This window comes from Triturus cristatus, chromosome 5_2, assembly GCF_964204655.1.
Source record: "Triturus cristatus chromosome 5_2, aTriCri1.1, whole genome shotgun sequence".
Taxonomy (NCBI): Eukaryota; Metazoa; Chordata; class Amphibia; order Caudata; family Salamandridae; genus Triturus; species Triturus cristatus.
This window is the reverse complement of record NC_140588.1, coordinates 392328318-392347210: the sequence shown is the minus strand read 5'-3', so window position 1 is coordinate 392347210 and position 18893 is coordinate 392328318. Positions and strand designations below refer to the sequence as shown.

At 47.3% G+C, this 18893-nt stretch overlaps 1 protein-coding gene across 1 annotated transcript in view; it reads left to right on the top strand.

Moving 5' to 3' along the window:
* C5_2H6orf52 (chromosome 5_2 C6orf52 homolog) overlaps positions 1-11328 on the top strand; it is a 187686-nt gene extending 176358 nt beyond the window's left edge. Inside the window, exon 9 of the mRNA XM_085607263.1 lies at positions 10940-11328. Within this exon, the coding sequence (XP_085463389.1) occupies positions 10940-11085 (146 nt within the window). The 3' untranslated portion in view covers positions 11086-11328. The remainder of the gene's footprint in view (positions 1-10939) is intronic.
* The last annotated feature ends 7565 nt before the right edge of the window (positions 11329-18893 follow it).

The following is an 18893-nucleotide window of genomic DNA, read 5'->3' as shown; positions in this document are numbered from 1 at the left end:
GAGGTCACCCCAGACTTACAAACGGTGCACCAATGTTGGAACCGATTAGCTATGCAGGCACGGGTGTGGATTCCTTCCTTCCCATAGATCCCGCTGGTGATATGCGAGGCGCTGCCCCACGGGGGGGGGGGGATTGGAGCAGGTTAAGATTATGGAGTGAGGCAGGGATCTCCACCCTAAGTGATTTATTTGAAGACAACACTTTGCTCCCTTTCAATGATCTCCTGGAACGCCACGACATACCTAGAGGTGACTTCCTCCTGCATGTCACACTGACTGCAGCTATCCGGAAACACTGGCGGGATGGGATGGTGGAACCCCAGACCTCCCTAGCCTGTCAGTATGTGGTGATGGCGGCCGGTACCATCAAGGCGGTCACTTGCCTCTATAGGCACATTACACAGGAAATACGCAAGCCCCTCACAGAGCTGCGTCTCAAGTGGGAGGAGGACCTGGGTGATGCTATTGATGAGAAACCATGGGGGGTACTGGTCGGAAGGGCCTGTAAGAGTTCTAGGAACGCACGCTTCCAGTTGATTCACGTCTGTCCTGCACAGGGCGTACCTCTCTCCGGGTAAGATTAATGATTACTTCGGGGCCCGGACTGCGTGCCCGAGATGTAATCTAGAAGGGGCAGGGTTTCTCCACATGTTCTGGGATTGCCAACATCTGGGAGAGTTCTGGAGGAGGGTTACAACAGGACTGGCGGGGGTGATGGAAAGAGAAATGATGTTGACGCCCGGCTGTTGTTTGCTGCACTGGTTCCCTCATACTGCCAGGAATAAAGTTACTAGCAATTTTATAGATCTGGGGCTGGTGTTGGCCAAAATTGGAAAACGAAAAATGGCCCAAGTGTGACACAGTGGACTAGGGAAATGGTGAAAAGGGCGGATTACGAGGGGACCTTCCGCCTTCAGTTGGCCTGTCGCACTGAGAATGAAAGAACCCTGGAGATGGCACGGGCGTGGGTGGCACTGGTGGACTTGTTGAAACACCCAACTGATGATGCTGCAGATGACCCAGGGAGGGCGATCCAGTTAGCAGGGGAGTGATTTCGGGATTACCTCTTTGCCCCGCGGGCCCCTGTAGGTGAGACTTCCATGCTACTCCCGTCTCTTGGTACCACCAGCTGGAGGCATGGGACGTAGTGCCCCTGATACGTGGTTGAACTGTCTATTGTTCAAGTATAGATGATTTATGGTTTCAGCGGCATGCCTGGGGTGGGGGGGGGGGCTAGTGGAGGTTATTTATGCAGGGTCGCAAGGTTGGCAGGAAGGCTCACAGAGTGAACTAATATGCACTGCGAGATCCCGAGCTGAGTGCGGGCACGGGCCCAAGTTGTGCATGCCTATATTCTCCCAACAGATGGACTGGCAATTGTCTCTGAAGGATTGTTACATACTGTTGTGAACCAAGGTGTTGCACACCGAGACGGGCATCATGCTGACCACGTGGCCCTGCGGGCTGTTTTCACTGCCTTATTGCAAATTAATAAAATTTGATGAAAAAAAAAAAATGAATTTGAGAGAGCTGGGTATTCAGAGAGCTGGGTATCCAAAATGAATCCAAACTAATTTAAATGAGTAACCAGAATTGATCCTGGAAGTCAAGGTACTAGCTCCAGGATTTATCCTTTAGAACACCTCTGTTACATGGATGTGTGCCACTCCACACCACGAGCATGATAACATTCATGATTCTAAGGGGCTCATTTATAGTCCTGCATGAGCACAAAAGCGAGTGGTAGCAGAGTTATTGCATGTTCGTGGTGCCCATTAAAGTGATGTGCAAATAGTGCATCAGTACTCCGAATTTTCCCAGCGTGTTACCAACTCCTAAAAGCTTTTAGTAGCACAGTACTGGATCTGTGCATTGTTTCCCATGGTAACGATTTTACAGCAGTTTTTTTAAATTTCTCTCCTACTCAAATGCAAAATCGGGATATTGCCTCTCGGTTTTGTGCAAAATCTTGACTGACCTCTTTAGAATTTTATACCTTGTATTCTCAAAATTTGAGCTACTGTAGCTGGGAGTAGTAGTATGTCCCAACCATACTGCCAGACACCCAACATTGGAAAAAAAACATGAACAAAAAACTCCTCGTCCTTTGGAGTACCTTCTGCTACAAGGTTGTAAAACTTTGGAATTGACTGCTTTCAAACTTTGCTTGCATTACACTTCAGACTGCTCCAGACAAACATTGAAACATCTTGGATGCTCGTTCCTTAGTTCTGGAGTCATCAACGACACCCTGCATCCCTTCTTCCCTTTTTTAGCTACCTTCTTTACCGCTCATTTCCCAGTTGTTATGCAGGAAGGTTTTTCCTTTTCTATACTTGCTTCAAATGATCTTCCTATTTGCTTTAGCTCCTTACAAATAAATGGAACAGTACATTGTACCGTGTAGCTGACCTGTAAGGGAGCGTGACTTGACTTGAAGTACACCATTTCATCGTTACAGTCAATTTCAATACCTTGTGCCCAGTCCAAACTCTTGTCTCTGATTCTGAACATATATTTATTAAATATAGCTTGACACTCTCCTAATGATTCTGATCTTTAACTTACTGAACATGATAGTTTGTGTTCAAGCAAGAAGCAGCACTAATTGAGAAACCTACTGGATTTCTTACATTGTTAGGTGGAGCCTAGCATAAGACTGCACACATGCGCAGTCTCGCTGGCGAGATTTAATGATTTAGGGTCAGTGTCAGTTTCGGGCTTTAAGCCCCGCCCCTCTTTCCCTTTGGCTGGCGTCACCATTTATGCTGAACGGCGGCCAGCCATTGGGAAAGAGCACTTGCTGACGTACAGTTTTCTCTATTTGAGCCGTCCCACTTGGACTGGCTCACATGACTTACTGTCGTCACAAAAGTTTTTTTATCTTTATGGGGCCATGTGTTTCAAACATATACATAACAAACCCATAAAGATAACAAACCTTTCACAAAGGAGGAAAGTGAAAGCGGAATGTGCTTGGATAAGCTCGTGCCGTGGCTGTGAGTGACAGGTCAATCCAATGGCTGCGCTCCGAGTTGCGTTTCTCCATTGAAATGGATGTGTTGCCTCATGATACCCGATTTATCGGGTCTAGTTCGTCTTATATAAAACTCTACAAAAAACACTTGGCCGGGCTATCTGCACCTGCAACACACAGGCTTACGGTTACCTAGCTGCAGCGTTACCCCGCAATCCCACCAAGTACCAGAATAAAAACAAATAAATACGTGTGAGAGAGGGACTATGTGGGGCACTGTTGGAAGGTAGTGAGGAAATCTGTAGCCAAAGTCGTCATTCTGGACGCCAACAAAAATTGTCACACCAGGCGCCAACTTTGCTAAAGTCAACCTTGGTGGGAAGATTAAAACATCGCAGCTAATTTGGAAATGCAGACGATCGTTTTTGTAGCATTTGTGAAGGTTACTTTAATAAGACTTCTACCCAGAGATTATGGATTTGTTTTGGGTTTTTATTTTCAAGGTACATCTATTTTGTGCTCTCTCACAATCACATCATATATTATGAAGGGGATAGCAAACAAATATGAGTGCCTGCTAAGCTGCGTTCCTTCGGTACGGAGCAGAATTGTGAGAGGCTGCCCACTTCGAGTATTACAGTAATGCCAAAGGGAAACAAAGTGCGCTTCCAACAGCAGAGGAGCTAGAGGGATCTCGGGTGCCGGAGGAAATCTCTTTGGATGTTTCGGGAAAGCCTCTTGGATGTTGCATTGAAGGCGAGCGGGGCAGCCGGGCTGGGAGCAACATGTACCCTACGTTTCCTTTACGTGCCCCAGACCTGGCTGCATGAATATGAATCTGCCGGTGGGAAGTTGTGGGGAGCTGTTTTTGCATCTCTTGAGGGATTGCTCCGCTTTGGGATGTTGGTGAGGGTATGAAATCTTCAGGATGGGAGCGAACAATGGCAAGCAGTACGGGAGTGAGGGTAAGTGAGGGTGCCGCTGCCTGCTTGAGGGGGCCGACAGAAGTAGGCTGTGTTAGTTACTCCGTCCTTTGAGAGTATGTAGCCAGCCGTTTGAGGGTGTCGGAGTGCTACATAGTGTGTGTTCATTAAAGAAGAGCTGAATTGATTGTGCACGTTAACATCACCGCTGTTTTTATGACGAGAATATCTTAATTATTGTTCTGTAGTTTGGCATGGCATCTGTCTGTGTGTTACCATCACTGCTGTTAAAAAAACACAGTAGGGATTACTCGTCGGAAAAGTTGTGTTAACACATTTCACTGACATAACGGTATGTTGGTGCGCGCCGTGGAGCCTTGCTCTGCCCTCGAGCCGCTTTTGCGATTGAATACGGTAACTTTTGCAGATGTCTGCATCGACTCCCGCTGGTTTCCTTTCAGTGTGTTTTTGTGCAGCGTTGGCTTGTAGGTGGGGCAGCCCAGGGGTCAGAGCGGAGCTTTGATGCTGTCCGATGCGCCCCACTCCCTATCACGCTCTTGGACTCGTCTCACCTGCCTCGCCACGGCGTCACCTGCATCTGGGCATGGTTGGGCTTGCTATTAGTATCTTTGACGGCTAATTGGCATATTTTAGGTTTGTTTCCATGTAACTTGTTTTGAAGCATATTCCTCAAACGTATTTATTTGTTTGCTGTTTTTGTAAGGCACTGTAACCCCCAAAGGCAGCCTCAGAGCGCTTCAGGGACAGGGTCAGCCGTTATTACGTGAGAGGGTAGGCATAACATATATTGACAATCCTAAATCAGCTGTTGTGATTAAGAAATGATAACGGATAATTAAGCCATGGAAAGAGGTACAAGAAAGCAAACCATTAGAGGTTTGCGTCGACTAGTTTAAGTCATCAAACCTAACATTTGATGCCATAAACTACAGTGTGGGTGTGTAGGTGGTGGAGAATGTTGGGGGGGCGCTTTCAAAACATCGCCCCACCCCCTCTCTCTACCTCTCTCTCTAATCCTCTCTACCTCTACCCCTCTACCCCTCTACCTCTCTACCTCTACACCTCTAAACGCACATATATATATATATATATATGCATTTATATGTATGTGTGTATATATATATATATATATACATACATATATAAACATATTTATAATCTGCATATCTATATAAATACAAATATAAATGTATGCATGTTATGTACATGAAAGTTTGAAAAACACTAATAAAAGCAAAGCTAAAAAGCCACCTAATTACAAACAGAACTGCTTTAACTTAAACGAGGGCGAGACCTATTGTATTTTCAATGCTTGTTTTTCATTTTGAACCCCTCCATAACTATACCAAAGATTCCAAGAAACCTTTTCTTCTAAAAATAAAAAAGCTTAACCACCATTGACCTTTTCTCCACAAATGTCTACAGTACTGTGGCTACAGTCCATGTTATTTCACTAGATTGGCTTAATTGTGGCATTTCTGCTTCCTTTCTTCTCTTCTTTACAGGATGCCTCTAGGGTATCTCCTTTGTCAGCAATCCAGTTATACCAGTATCTCTGGTTTTGATTATAACAAGGCCCTGAATACTACTGCTATTAGTCTTAGAATGCCCCCTTGAACTAGAATGACTTTCCCCGCCCATGGTCATCTGGTGAAGCTCCTTCATGCTAATTCTTTAATCTGATAGCCTTCTAGCTGCAGATTCCTTACCTTAAAAATGCAGGGAGTCAGGGGCACTCCACGAGGGTTGAGTTAACCGGTACCCGTGATGAATGTGTGACTATAGGGATGGTCCATCCCTGAAAATTTCCCTATGATGTCGGTAAATTGACCGAGACATCAGTTGACCATACAAGGAAAATGTCATCAGTGTATAGTTTGTATGTAAATGTGCATGCTTTTAAAAAAACGATGTAATTTGTACATGCCATTAGGCTGTTTATTATAAGTAGCAGGAAACACACAGGTCCTGAAGAAAGCAAATTGAACTTACGGGGCTGAAACATTTCGACCGATTAGACACTTAGGACCATTATATCCTAATATAGTGTCACTTTTCATACTTTTAATCTAGCCCCTAAACCTACGCCATTAAATAACTTTTTAGGGTCCAGAGGTTATTTTAACTCTCCAAGATCCCCTGCCTTCACTCAGTTATCACAGAACTCTGCATTTCCCAGAACATGTGCAGCAGGGGCAACTGCTATAACCTGCTTACCTTTACAGCACCCAGCTGGGCGGCGAGGAGGGACGTATTAAATCTTAGTCTGTGCTTTTGTTTCTCATATTGCCCAAAACACCTACTGCCGTATTTAGAAGCATCGCGTGACCCCAGCTTCATGTCCTTGACCAACCCTTTACACTGTAACCATTAGCTGTGCACAGGGATCCTTGAGGGGCTCTTCCAGGCCCCGCCAGTGTGTGTTCAGATCTTAAGTAGGAAAAAAAGAATGGGTTACACGAGAGATGTCCTGAAAAGCATAGCCTCATCAACATTATTTTTTATTTAAGGTTTATTTAACCATGAGCAATCAATCAACCATTTGTAAAGCGCGCTACTCACGCGTGAGGGTCTCAAGGCGCTGGCGGGGAGGGAGGCAGCTGCAGCTCAAACAGCCAGGTCTTGAGGAGTGCCCTGAAGGTCAGCAGGTCCTGGGTCTGTCGCAGGTGGATGGGGAGAGAGTTTCATGTCTTGGTGGGAGAAGGATCTGCCGCCGGTGGTTGTTCGGTGGATTCGTGGCGATTCGGCGGAGCATAGCTGGCTGTTTGGGGTGTAGAAGGTGTGTCGCTTGTTGAGGTATGCTGGTCCGGCGTCGTGGAGTGCTTTGTGAATGTGGGTGAGGAGCTTGAAAGTGATCCTCTTGTTGACGTCAAGCCAGTGCAGGACCTTCAGGTGGGCGGTGATGTGGCGGCGGATGTCGAGGATGAGGCGTGCGGAAGCGCTTTGTATGCGCTGGAGTCTCTTCTGCAGTTTGGCCGTTGTTCCTGCGTAGAGGGCGTTGCCGTAGTCCAGCCTGCTGGTGATGAGTGCCTGGGTGACAGTCTTTCTGGTTTCGGTGTGGATCCATCTGTAGATCTTGCGAAGCATGCGGAGGGTGTTGAAGCAGGAGGAGCGTTAACTTGTTGGGTCATTGACAGAGAAGAGTCCAGGATGAACTCCAGGTTGCGTGCTTGGCCGGTGGGTGTCGGCGCAGTTCCCAGCAAGGCTGGCCACCAGGAGTCGTCCCAGGTGGAAGGGGTGGAGCAGAGGATGAGGACCTCCGTCTTGTCCCAGTTCAGTTTGAGGCGGCTGCTTTTCATTCGGCGACGGCCTCCATCCCTGCGTGAAAGTTGGTTTTGGCGGTGGCTGGGTCTTTGGTGAGGGAGAGTATTAGCTGGGTGTCGTATGAAACTAAGTTGAGGTCGTGTAATCGGACGATGTTGGCGAGCGGTGTCATGTAGACGTTGATAAGGGTCGGGCTGAGGGATGATCCTTGGGGTACGCTGTAGGTGATCTTGGTGGCTTTGGATCGGAATGGAGGGAGGCGGACTCTCTGGGTTCTGTCGGTGATGGAGGTGATCCAGTCCAGGGCTTTGTCGCGGATCCCCGCGTTGTAGAGGCGTGTGCGCAGGGTGTGGTGGCAGATGGTGTCGAAGGCGGCAGAGAGGTCCAGGAGGATGAGGGCCGTGGTTTCACCGTTGTCTAGCAGGGCTCTGATGTAATCGGTGGCGGCGATGAGGGCGGTTTCGGTACTGTGGTTGCTGCGGAATCCTGATTGGGACGAATCCAGGGTGTTGTTCTCTTCGAGGAATTGGGTCAGTTGTCTGTTGATGATCTTCTTGATTACTTTCGCCGGGAGCAGGGAGATGGCCCGGAAGTTCTTGAGGTCCGTTGGGTCTTTCTTGGGTTTCTTGAGTAGGGCGTCGATCTCTGCGTGTTTCCAGCTTTCCGGGAAGGTGGCGGTCTCGAATGAGCTGTTAAAGATCTTGCGGAGTTGGGGTGCGATGATGGTGCTCGCTTTATTGAAGATGTGGGGGGGCAGGGGTCTGATGGTGAGTCAGAGTGGATGGTGTTTATGGTCTTGATGGTGTCTTCGTCGTTGATGTGGCTCCGGGAGATCAGGCGGCTGGTGTGACGGGGGGGGGGGCGGTGATTCTGGGGTGTAGGCGGCTGTTGGAGAGGTCTGGGTGTTGCAGCTGTCGTGGATGTCTGCGATCTTGCGGTGGAGAAGGTAGCTAGGGAGTCGCAGAGGTCTTGTGACAGCGGGATGTCGCTGGAGCTGGGGTTGGCGAGTTCCTTCATGATGTTGAAGAGCTCTTTGCTATTGTGTGCGTTGTCGTCGATGCGTTCCTTGAAGGAGGTCCTTTTGGCAGTTCCAATGAGTTGAAGGTGTCTGCGGCTGGCGTTCTTGAGGGCTGTGTGGTTGGTCCGGTGTTTGCTCGCGGCGCCATTTCTTCTCTAGTCTCCGGTAGGTCTGCTTGGATGCCTGGAGGTCGGTCGGTGGTGAACCAGATGACTCTTCTGTCGGTGCGTCTGTTTGCGGGTTTATTGATCGGGGCGAGAGTGTTGGCGCAGTCATCGATCCATTGCTTGAGGTTGCGGGCGGCTGTGTTGGTTTGGTGTGGTCGGTCAGCGGGTCTTGGGCGAGGGTCGTGATTAGCTGGTCTTCCTTGTTCCAGCTGCGGTGGGGGATTCTATGCTGGTGGGTGTGTGCGGTGGATTTCTTGAAGGTGAAGTGGATGAAGCGGTGGTCTGTCCTAGCTTCCAGTAGAGGTTCAGTAGGAGTCTACATGAGCCATAAGGTTAAGAGCCGGTTTGGGTGGCTCAATACTAAACATCTTGTTAGCGGGCTCTAATGAAAGGTATGCAGAACTGCAAGGATGTTCCCAAAAACAGATAATTGCATATTAACCATTTAATCTCTCGGATTTGAGTTGGGTCAATGATGGCTTTGCATCAATGATAACCTAAAGTTTTTACTTTGAGTGTTGACAGTTGGTCCTAGGCTAGAAAGGCTTTTTAAATGTAGGAGAAGCAATCTTTATTCCTCCAAGGACTCGAATGTCAATTTTTGCTCTCTTGCTCAATGTTGAAAATGATTGTCATTTGAAGATTTTAGCATGGCTCTTGGTTATTTTCCAGAAGGATGTACAATTGCTTATCAGCATACACTTGGAAGTAGATAGTATGCTGATAAAGCAGTTGAGATGAGAGACATGTTGCAGAACTGTATGGTTGAGCCTTGGGGAAACACCACACAATAACCCATTCTGAAATTGGTATATGTGATCACAATGGAGAAAGCTAATCCAAATTAAAGTAGCCTCATATAACTCAAAACACACTTTTTCCCACAGTTTGACATGGTTGATAGTGTTGTGTGCTCAAGTGAAAGCTTGCTGGTGAGGAGATAATTGTGTGTGCCACTTGGGTAGGTGCTACTTATTGCCAACATAGAGAGATTTATCCAGACGGTCATGTTATAGTTGACACAGGAATGTTCTGCAGTTAGATAATATGCTTTGATTTTCAAAGCTGGTTAATAGCTATATCTTCAAAGCTAGCCTGGTTATCTCTCCCTCCTGGAATTGTTTGAATGTGGTAAATGATATCTGCATTGGGTTAAGTATGTGGCAGGTATAAGTGGATAAGGAATGATTGAGAACATTTAGGAGTGCGTTGTGAATCTTAATTTATGACCTAAAACTCGGCAACATGGTCCTCCTAATTTTGTGTAGTTGAGCATGGTTTCTTAAGCTCCGGGTAGATGCAGTACATTTCCTCTCTTTTGGGGAGTCAGCGGGCTTGGGTCTTTCTTAGCTCATCTTATGGCTATGTGATAATGTGTTTTACTGATTTTAGAAAACTTTTGTCAGATTCGGACAAGGATTTATGTCATCATTGATCATGGTTTTGACATTGCTTTTTCAGAACTGCTAATTTGAGCTGAGCCACCACTCTCTTTGAGGCACTGTTTAGGTTTCATCAATTTTTCAGGAGGCCAATGTTTTCAGCATGGATATGATAGATTGTCCCTATTATGGACTTTCCTATCAACGTAATTGTTGCATCAAGATATGGCTCCTGCCAAGTTGTAAACTGTGATGAATTTTACCCCATTGAGTTCTGTGAGATGATGTGAAGGCACGAGTTTGTGTCTGACTCTACGAAGGCTTGGAATGATCCTACATGCTCAGGAGTTTGAGGGGAGTAAGGGAATGACCCAACCAAATCTCTGTTTGGATTACTGTTATGGGTGACTAATAGATTGTGCGTGTTCTGCTACCAATGTAGGTCCATTAATCGCTCGGATAAACTCCAAAGTGAGGATATTTTCACTTAGATGAACAGCAGGTCTCTTATTGCTTCTGTCTACCACATGTTGAAATTGTCGATTTAATAGATTTTTTTGGTGCTCTTGTATGGAGGTGTAATCAAGACTTTTGTCCAGAAATTTGGTGTCCAATCTCTGGGGTAGCACATTTTTGTAAAAATAAAGGAGCTTTTTGTGTCAATTATGCATTTTGCAACTAACTATTTGAGTATTTGCTAGGCAGCTAAGATTGGCGGAAATTGACTCAAGAAGCTGCAGAATGTTTTTTTATTTTTTTAAATAATTCACACATAAGCTGTCCGGGATTCATATGGGGTGGTGACCCAAGCCAAAGATTATTTACAGTTGAGGTATGTTGGGTATCAATATAAAGGCAACCTTGTCTGCTGCTGCATACTTTATGAACTAACCTGCAGAATATTGTTTTTGTTCTTAATTCCTTGGATGCAATCAATACAATTGCTATTGTTAAATAAACCCCCTAATCCACACAAACCCCCATTCTTACACATTTGCCTCTGTCCAAATATCTACGTTTTGTGAGTGAAATGCAGATTACTTATCAGAGTGATTCTGTACTCTTTATTACTGTTAATAAGTTACCTGTTGTATGCATAGCTTAATCTGCAAAAGTGCAATCCTTCTACCCACCTCTTTAATTTGTTTTTCACGATTGTATTTTTTGTTGTTGCTTTTTTTTTTTAGAGCACTACGCTACTCTTGCAACCCTGGATACAGATGCGTTGAACAAAGCCTATACGGCGAGAAGTGAGGAGTTTTATGATGCTCTCATGAATTGTCATTGGCAACCACTAGATACAGTTACATCTGATATTCCTTCCACCATATGACATTTTCATCTTTGTTAAATCATATAGCATCAACGTGATGCTGAAGCAAGTTTCTAGAAAATATTTATTGAAAATGATTAAAAAAAGACAATAGGTTGAAACTTGTATTTCTTTGGTTTTTAGCATTGTTTTTATGTTATGCTTTGAATTCATATGTAATATATTTATAACTTTGAAAGACTTGTAAATGGAGACTTCTCTTCAAAACTGCTACTGTAAATAAAATGCCTTATTCACCCCTGACCTTTTTTGCAATTTTATACAGTTTTTTTGTCATTTCTAAATGTACAGTAGTTCTTCTGGATGAATGACTTGGCAGATATGAACTGTCTGTGTGATTTGCAACCTCAGTGTTTGGGGTTCCTGTGGTGTTTGTGTGAGGAAAAATACAAGCTCCACGCACAAATGAAAGAGGGGGCCATACCAGACCATGAGCCCCAGCAACCACCGAGGCAGGGCACCGCCACGGATGTTTTTTGCGCCAGGAGGCGCGCTATATTGCTCATCCGGGCTCCCACAGTGTGTGACACGTGCGAAACGCGCCTTGGCGTGTGCCCGGGTGAAGGCCGTGCCAAGAGCGGGCTGGTATGTGCCCGTTCAAGACTGGGCTGGACCCACCCTCTGAGGCCTCTGTCACTATGGCCCAGCACTTTCAATCCGAGCTTGAAGTTGTCGAAGCCACAAAGCCACTGCCTGGAAATTGAGTTGTTAACTACTGAAAGGTACTGTTTTTTCATTCTCAATTCTCAAGTCTGCATCTGCTGTCTACACCTACCAGCCACCTGAGCCGTTCCTGCTTGAACTCCTCGCCGCTCCTGGGGCCCCGACGCTGCTTGTCCCCTCTGTGGCCGCTTCCTTCCATCCCGCGGGTCGCAGGGGGAGACTACAGCTCCCAGGCTGCCTAGCGGCTGCTACGCGTTTCCCGCGCACGGAGGCTCTGTTAAGAGCGAGGCTTCCCCGGCGGAGCGGGGGTCTGCATCTGCTGTCTACACCTACCAGCCACCTGAGCCGTTCCTGCTTGAACTCCTCGCCGCTCCTGGGGCCCCGACGCTGCTTGTCCCCTCTGTGGCCGCTTCCTTCCATCCCGCGGGTCGCAGGGGGAGACTACAGCTCCCAGGCTGCCTAGCGGCTGCTACGCGTTTCCCGCGCACGGAGGCTCTGTTAAGAGCGAGGCTTCCCCCGCGTCGCGGGACGCGCGCGGGCGACGCCGGGCTAAGCCCGGGCAAAGGGCGGGCCGTCTGAGGCCGTCCGAGGTCGGAAGAGGTCGGGCCGGGCTTCCCCTGTTCGAGGAGTGCTGGACGCTACACTCCCCAGCTGCAGATAAGGTACTGTGCTACGGCAAATGACCTCTAGTTAGTGTGTGCTGGTCCGGTCTGTTTGCTGTGGAACTTTGACCTTCGCTTCCTGCTATTGGTTTATCTACGGATCAACAGCTTGTACCCTGCCGTTGCTGATAGGCTACATCCATGGGTAAAAGAAAAGCTGCTGAGGGAGGGCTGACGAGCATTGGTAAAAAGGGTAAAAAGCCAAAGAAGAATGTCCACGCAGCTATGAACTGTGTCCTGACCAGAATAGAGGAGATCGTACATGATTGTGAGGATACACTACATGACGAGCAAGCGGGGAGTCAGCCAGCTAAAGGTGCCCCAAAGATCAATTGTACAATACCATCTATGTTTCATACCCAGCGCCTGACAAAACAACAAAAGTCTGACCCCGCTCCCGTCATCCCTACTCCTGACCTGCATCTTACTTCATCTCAGGCCATGCCTACCTCGAATGCCCCTGAAGCAGTCCCAATAACTCCGGACCCTGCCCTCCAAGCCTTACTATGTACCAACAGGTTTGCCTCTCTCGACCCTGACCTGTCTCATTTACCTAGCCAGGCTGCTGAGCCCACAGTGGATCCACCGATTGCTACCGGGCGTGATGCTGACAATCTGGCATCGCTCTATGGTAGAATCGAGAGATTAGAGGAGCTGGTGGCTGATCTTGGAAAGAGAGTGGAGAGTCTTATCCTGAGCAGGGTTCCCTCTTTGTCTTTCCCTGTTCTCCCATCTGATCCTGGGGTAGCTTCTTCTACAAAGAAGGCTGGATCACCCAAGCCTACCCTCCCTAATACGAATTCTGGTCATACCAATCTGGGTGTGCATGACGAGGGGAGAAATACCAGAGGAAGTGTCCATTCCAAGCCTTCCCAAGACGCGCTGAGACGCTCTGACCTGCCAGGTTTATCCACCGTAGCTCCCCTCTCAAGACACGCTCCTAGATCCTCTTTGTCTTGTAGCAACAACCCTACACCTTACACCCCAGCTCCCCCGGCGACCCCTTACCCTGTGTATAACAGCTTTCCTGTTTTCATGACCAACGCCCCAAAATTGACATCACGTTGTATCGCTTAAAATAATGAATCCTTACACAATAAAGTTATACACTGGTTGAGACATGTAAGAGGCTGCAGATCAATCATTAGAGAGGACATCATAAGGGTAAGGAGGCTTTCTCGGGCACACTCTGGCTCTGACTGCATAGAGATTGTATTTGGGGACCCCGGCTTGGCTGAAAACCTACTCCTGCTCGAGTATAGGACTTCACCCCCCGCTCACTCCTCAATCCAGATTCGCAAGTCTCCTGTCTGGACACATCAGAGGGAGGATGAGGATTCCGGCTTAAGACAAGTAGACTGACTACATAATGCACATACAGGATCCCCACTATATCCGTTTACACTGTATTCTGTAGTGGGCTCACCCTCGAATACCATCTCAGCTCTCAACCCGTTCTTAATTGATTCAGGCGAAGTTACTAACAGTTTGTTAGCTGATGAGGGCTGCCAAGCTAGTACGGCAGCAGACACAGGGATCCCCCTAATGCCATCCCCCTCGGGTATCATTAAGATGCTATCATGGAACATCGCAGGGCTAAGGAGGAACCTTCCAGATCCTGACTGGAGCGATTTCATCGACAAGTTCGACGTTATCCTCTTTCAGGAAACCTGGAGTCTGGTCCCCCTCTATAGATCAGGATTTACTACTTTTTTTGTCCCAGCTACTAGGTCCATACGAGGTCGTCCCTCTGGGGGCCTCTTAATTTGGGTTAATATTACCTTGAATTGGGAAGTCAAGAGCCATGTAACTTCATCTGATGATCTTTTGCATATTTCTATCAAGGGACTGGTCCATCAAATACCTCTTGATATATTCAACATCTATGCTAGGGGCAACCCTGGCGGTCAAGTAAGCCAGACTGTTTCAGTTTTGGAGTCTGAACTCACAGCAATCGCCCCCAAGGCAGGTGTCATAGTTGCCGGGGATCTAAACTGCACCTTTGAGCCCCTGAGCAGCGATGACATTCTGGGTATTGGCGTTATAGATTCCAAGCAGGGTATCCCCCAATTAACTCTTCCACCACTGAAAAAATGGTCAAAGAGAGCTGTACAAATTAATGCTCTCACCCTGGAGTTCAACTTGAGGGCCACAAATGGACGAACCCCTTCAGATGGCTTGGGTGCCCCCACATTCACAAGAACTGGAGCCCCATCACGCATTGATTACATCTTGTTGAGCACAGAGCTCTGGCCAGACCTCAGTGACATGGAAGTGGTTGATAGGCCCGAGAGCGATCACAATCCCTTATTTATGCAATTCAGGCGAGGGTTGGTTACTACTTCTATTGAACTCCCAACCATTCAGAGGCCCGGGGCTAGAGAGGTCGCCCCCACCAACTGTAACAGACGCCTGAAGTGGCCAAAGGTGGTAAAGCGAGAGAGGGACCTGTGTAAAATCAGAAACATAGTCGAAGAAGGCATTGTTGCTCTGGACTTGCCCACAGGCTGTCTCTCGAAGACTCTCCCCCACAATGACTTCTTAGAAGTCTATCATCGGACGGTAGCACAGGTTGGGAACTTCTTTGTGACTCAGGAAAAGGGGGACCAAAAGCGGCATCCCCCAAAAACAGAAAACCCCTGGTTCTCACAAGATTGTAGGGCTAAGAGACAGACTCTATCTAGAGCTATTAAATCCAAGGACCAGCTAGCTATCTCCAATGCCCGGAAAATGTACTACACCACCATAAGAAAGGCAAAGCGTATGTGGGACGAATCCCTCTGGCAGGATTTAAAGGTCGCAGCCCTATTAAAAGATTCATCCCCCTTCTGGAATCTTATAAACATCAGCACCAGGGGCGGGGCAGATCCAATCCCGAATCATATAACGGGGTCCCAATGGCATTCACATTTCTCTAACCTTTATTTATCTAGGGAAAGAGAGGGCCATGAGGAGCAGTTGCCGGTATGGGAGCACTCGGAACATCTGGAATAAGAGCCCGTCTTTGGCCTAAATGAGGTCCTTTCTGCAATTAATACAATTGCCCCGGGAAAGGCAGCTGGCCCCGACGGTCTCCCAGGTGATCTACTGCTCCATGAAAAAGATCTCTGGGCTGAATTCATCCTTCGGATCTTAAAAAATCTAGCTCTAGGCTGCCCAATTCCGGACTCCTGGAAGGGGGCGGAGGTGGTGGCTATTTATAAGAAAGGGGATAGAGGGGACCCTGCCAACTACAGACAGATTAGTTTAATCGACGTAATTCAAAAAGTGGTTGGCAGAGTCCTCTTGACTAGGATTAAGGAGTGGATAGACGAGGAGGGCATTCTGAGCCATCTACAAGCAGGCTTCAGGGAGGGAGTAGGTACCATTGACCAGGTCTTTAGATTCTGTATTATATACTGGAAATCCGTGGTCATCGAAAAAGGCAGCCTATACTTGGCATTTATCGATTTAAAAACAGCCTTTGACCTGGTGCCACGCTCACAGCTGTGGCAGGTACTGCATGACCTGGGCATCCCTCCCCTAATTCTGGACCTCCTGAAACGTCTCCACGTAGGCAATTTTGCTAAAGTCAGGTGGGGACAACAGGGGCAGCTCACAGAGAGGATCTCCGTCGAGAAAGGTGTGCGCCAGGGCTGTGTCTTGGCCCCGACCCTGTTTTCTCTCTACATAAATGGTGTGGCAGACTATTTGAGAGACGACAGGGTCGATGCCCCTACCCTGTGCGGGGAAAAAATATCTACCCTACTCTTTGCTGACGACACTCTCTTAATTTCGAAAAGCCCCATGGGCCTACAAAGACTGTTGTCCCGCTTCTCAGAGTTCTGCGACTCCAGGGGGCTGCAAATAAACACGCTGAAAACTAAACTGATGGCGCTATCTCCCTCTAAAAACTTTAAGAACAACATCAAGCTCAATGGTACATCTCTTGAGCTAGTGGACGCTTTTGACTATCTCGGAGTGAGGGTAAATAACAAACTTAAATGGGCCCCGCACCTCTCAAAAATGCTCCTTGTCCACAAAAGAGCTGCAGGTGCAATATCGAGACATCAGAGGCTCTCATACAGCAGGCCGATAGCGGCGGCTGTCAAAGTCTACGAGGGGAAGGCACTGTCTGCAGCGCTCTACGGGGCGGAATTGTGGGGTTTCGAAAACCTGTCAGAGTTACTCAGATCCGAGAACAAGTTCTTTAGGGACTTAGTCTCGCTTCCCCTGTCCACCCCGCTGGTTCCTCTCCGCTATGACCTTGGCAGACAAAACATCAGTAACATGGCAAGGTTGCGCCCTATACTATACTGGGCAAGGATTAGAAGATCCCCTGAACTCCACCACTTTGCCTCTGCCCTGGACGAGCTACTAAATCTGGGAGCAGACCATAAGATTTCATGGGTATCAAACTTGAAAAAACATCTGCAGATGATTGGCCTGGAAGAAGCCTGGGCGAGCCAGGTTCCCCCTCCCAAACTTACGCTAAAAAAAATCTATTGGGATTGGGTCACGGCCGATACCCTAAGGAACCAGGAGGGTGTGCTCACTGTAAACTTCCTGGATACAAAACCAGCTCCCAGCCTGGAATCCTTTATGGACCTCATTGAATCACCTGAAGACAGATCTCTATATCTCAAACTGAGATATGGCACGCTCCCACTCTATGATTTTCAAACCCGCTGGAGTAAGGTCATCACACACCCAAAAGGCTGCCCAGGGTGTGCCTCGCCCACAGAGTCTATTGGTCATTTCATGTTTGCCTGCCAGGCGTACAGGCAACCAAGACTTAGGTGGCTTAAACCTGTTTGCAACAATCTGGGTGTAAGGTCCGCTAGGGTTGCACTGCGTATTTTGACCTATGACACTACTGTCCCTAGTGTAATCTGTGGGACTGCCAAATACCTGGGATGGGCCTGGAGATTAAGACGCAGGCTGCTCAAGGCGCACCACCGTCAAGCTAACCACCCACTCCCCTGACCCTGCGACTATTATTGTTCACTCTATTAATTACAGGGGATATGTGGAACTGATACGTGTATTTACACGCTGTTTTTTATTCTTTTTTTTTTTACTATGTATGGACTGAAGCCACTTGTTGTAGTATAATTTTTTTAATCTGTTTTTATCACACATTGTACTGCACTTTTATGATATTTTTATATGTCGAATAAAGTACTACAACAACATTCTCAATTGTTATTAGTGTTCTTTTCCCAGCCCCAGGCTTCTCGTTGGTTTGCAGGCTCCTTAAGTCTTCCACTTTAATCGTTTGCTCATTTGTCGGGACTATGTGCAAAAGAAAGAGGGCGACTGTAGCACAGCTTTACCTCCTCTAGTAAAGCCTACCTCAATCGCCTGGATGCTTGAACGTGCCGTCAGCGCTATCAGTAATGAAATCGCCCGAACTGAATGGAGGCTCTAAATATTTTGGATGGTCTAAGCGGGGGTCTACCTGTCCTGTCCCCTCGTCTGCACTCTGACATGTCTATAGTATTAACCCATAACACTGCTGACTCTCTCTCTCCACACAAGAATCTACAATGAATCGTATACCGACTTCCCCAATAGCTACTCCCTCCATTATCTCCAATGATGCAAATAATAAGTCCTTGCCTACAACATAACCAAAGAGAGCTAAACGTGGCAAGGCTTGCTAACCGGTAACTAGCCCTCTTTTCTCTCTTCCGGCGACTTTACAAGTATCTGTGCCTCAGAGGCTCCAGTGTCAACCTCAGTCCCTCTCTCACAGGTTGACAAGTCATATTTCATCCATTTCTTTAACGACCTCCTGGCTAGCTACCTAAAGATTTTCTCAGAAAATCTGTGCTCAATGTTGAACACAGTACTTTCTCCTTTGGTTGCACGTTTGGACACTATTGAGTCCAATTTGGTCACACTTGGTATCAACCTCTCAGGCTCTGCCAAAGGAGCCTCAGTTAGATAGTTATTCCACCAGGCACTGTAGCTCGAACAAGAACCCTGATGATCCTTCCGGGAAGCGTATTCCAATAACACAGGACCCGCTTATTTCTAGCAATCTGCTAGCTAACACAGATCACTCGTGTAATAAAAATCTCTTTACCGGCCAGAAAGCAGTCCAACCACCCACTTCCACTTCCTATTTTAATAACACCACAAGAGATCCAGAGGGCAGAGTGGCTTCAGTCAATTTCCAGTCTCAGTCACAACTACCAGTTCTTAATCTTCCTCTTGCTGCATCCCGGTACGTGGCTGTCCTGATAGAGGTTCCCCCATTACGTGCGGACCATCGCGAATCCTATGAGCAGCTCTACAACAAAACCTTAGACTGGCTGGCACAAAATAGAGGCATAAAGTTAACAAGTGATCCTTCACTCAGTATCTGGTTGCACAGCATGAATTTGACTATTCACCTCATCAAAATTATACACAAATGTGAAGAATACACCATGAAATTATTACTGTTGTAATTCAGTCATTGTTTAATGTCCTAGAACATGAGTTGTGAAATTTCAC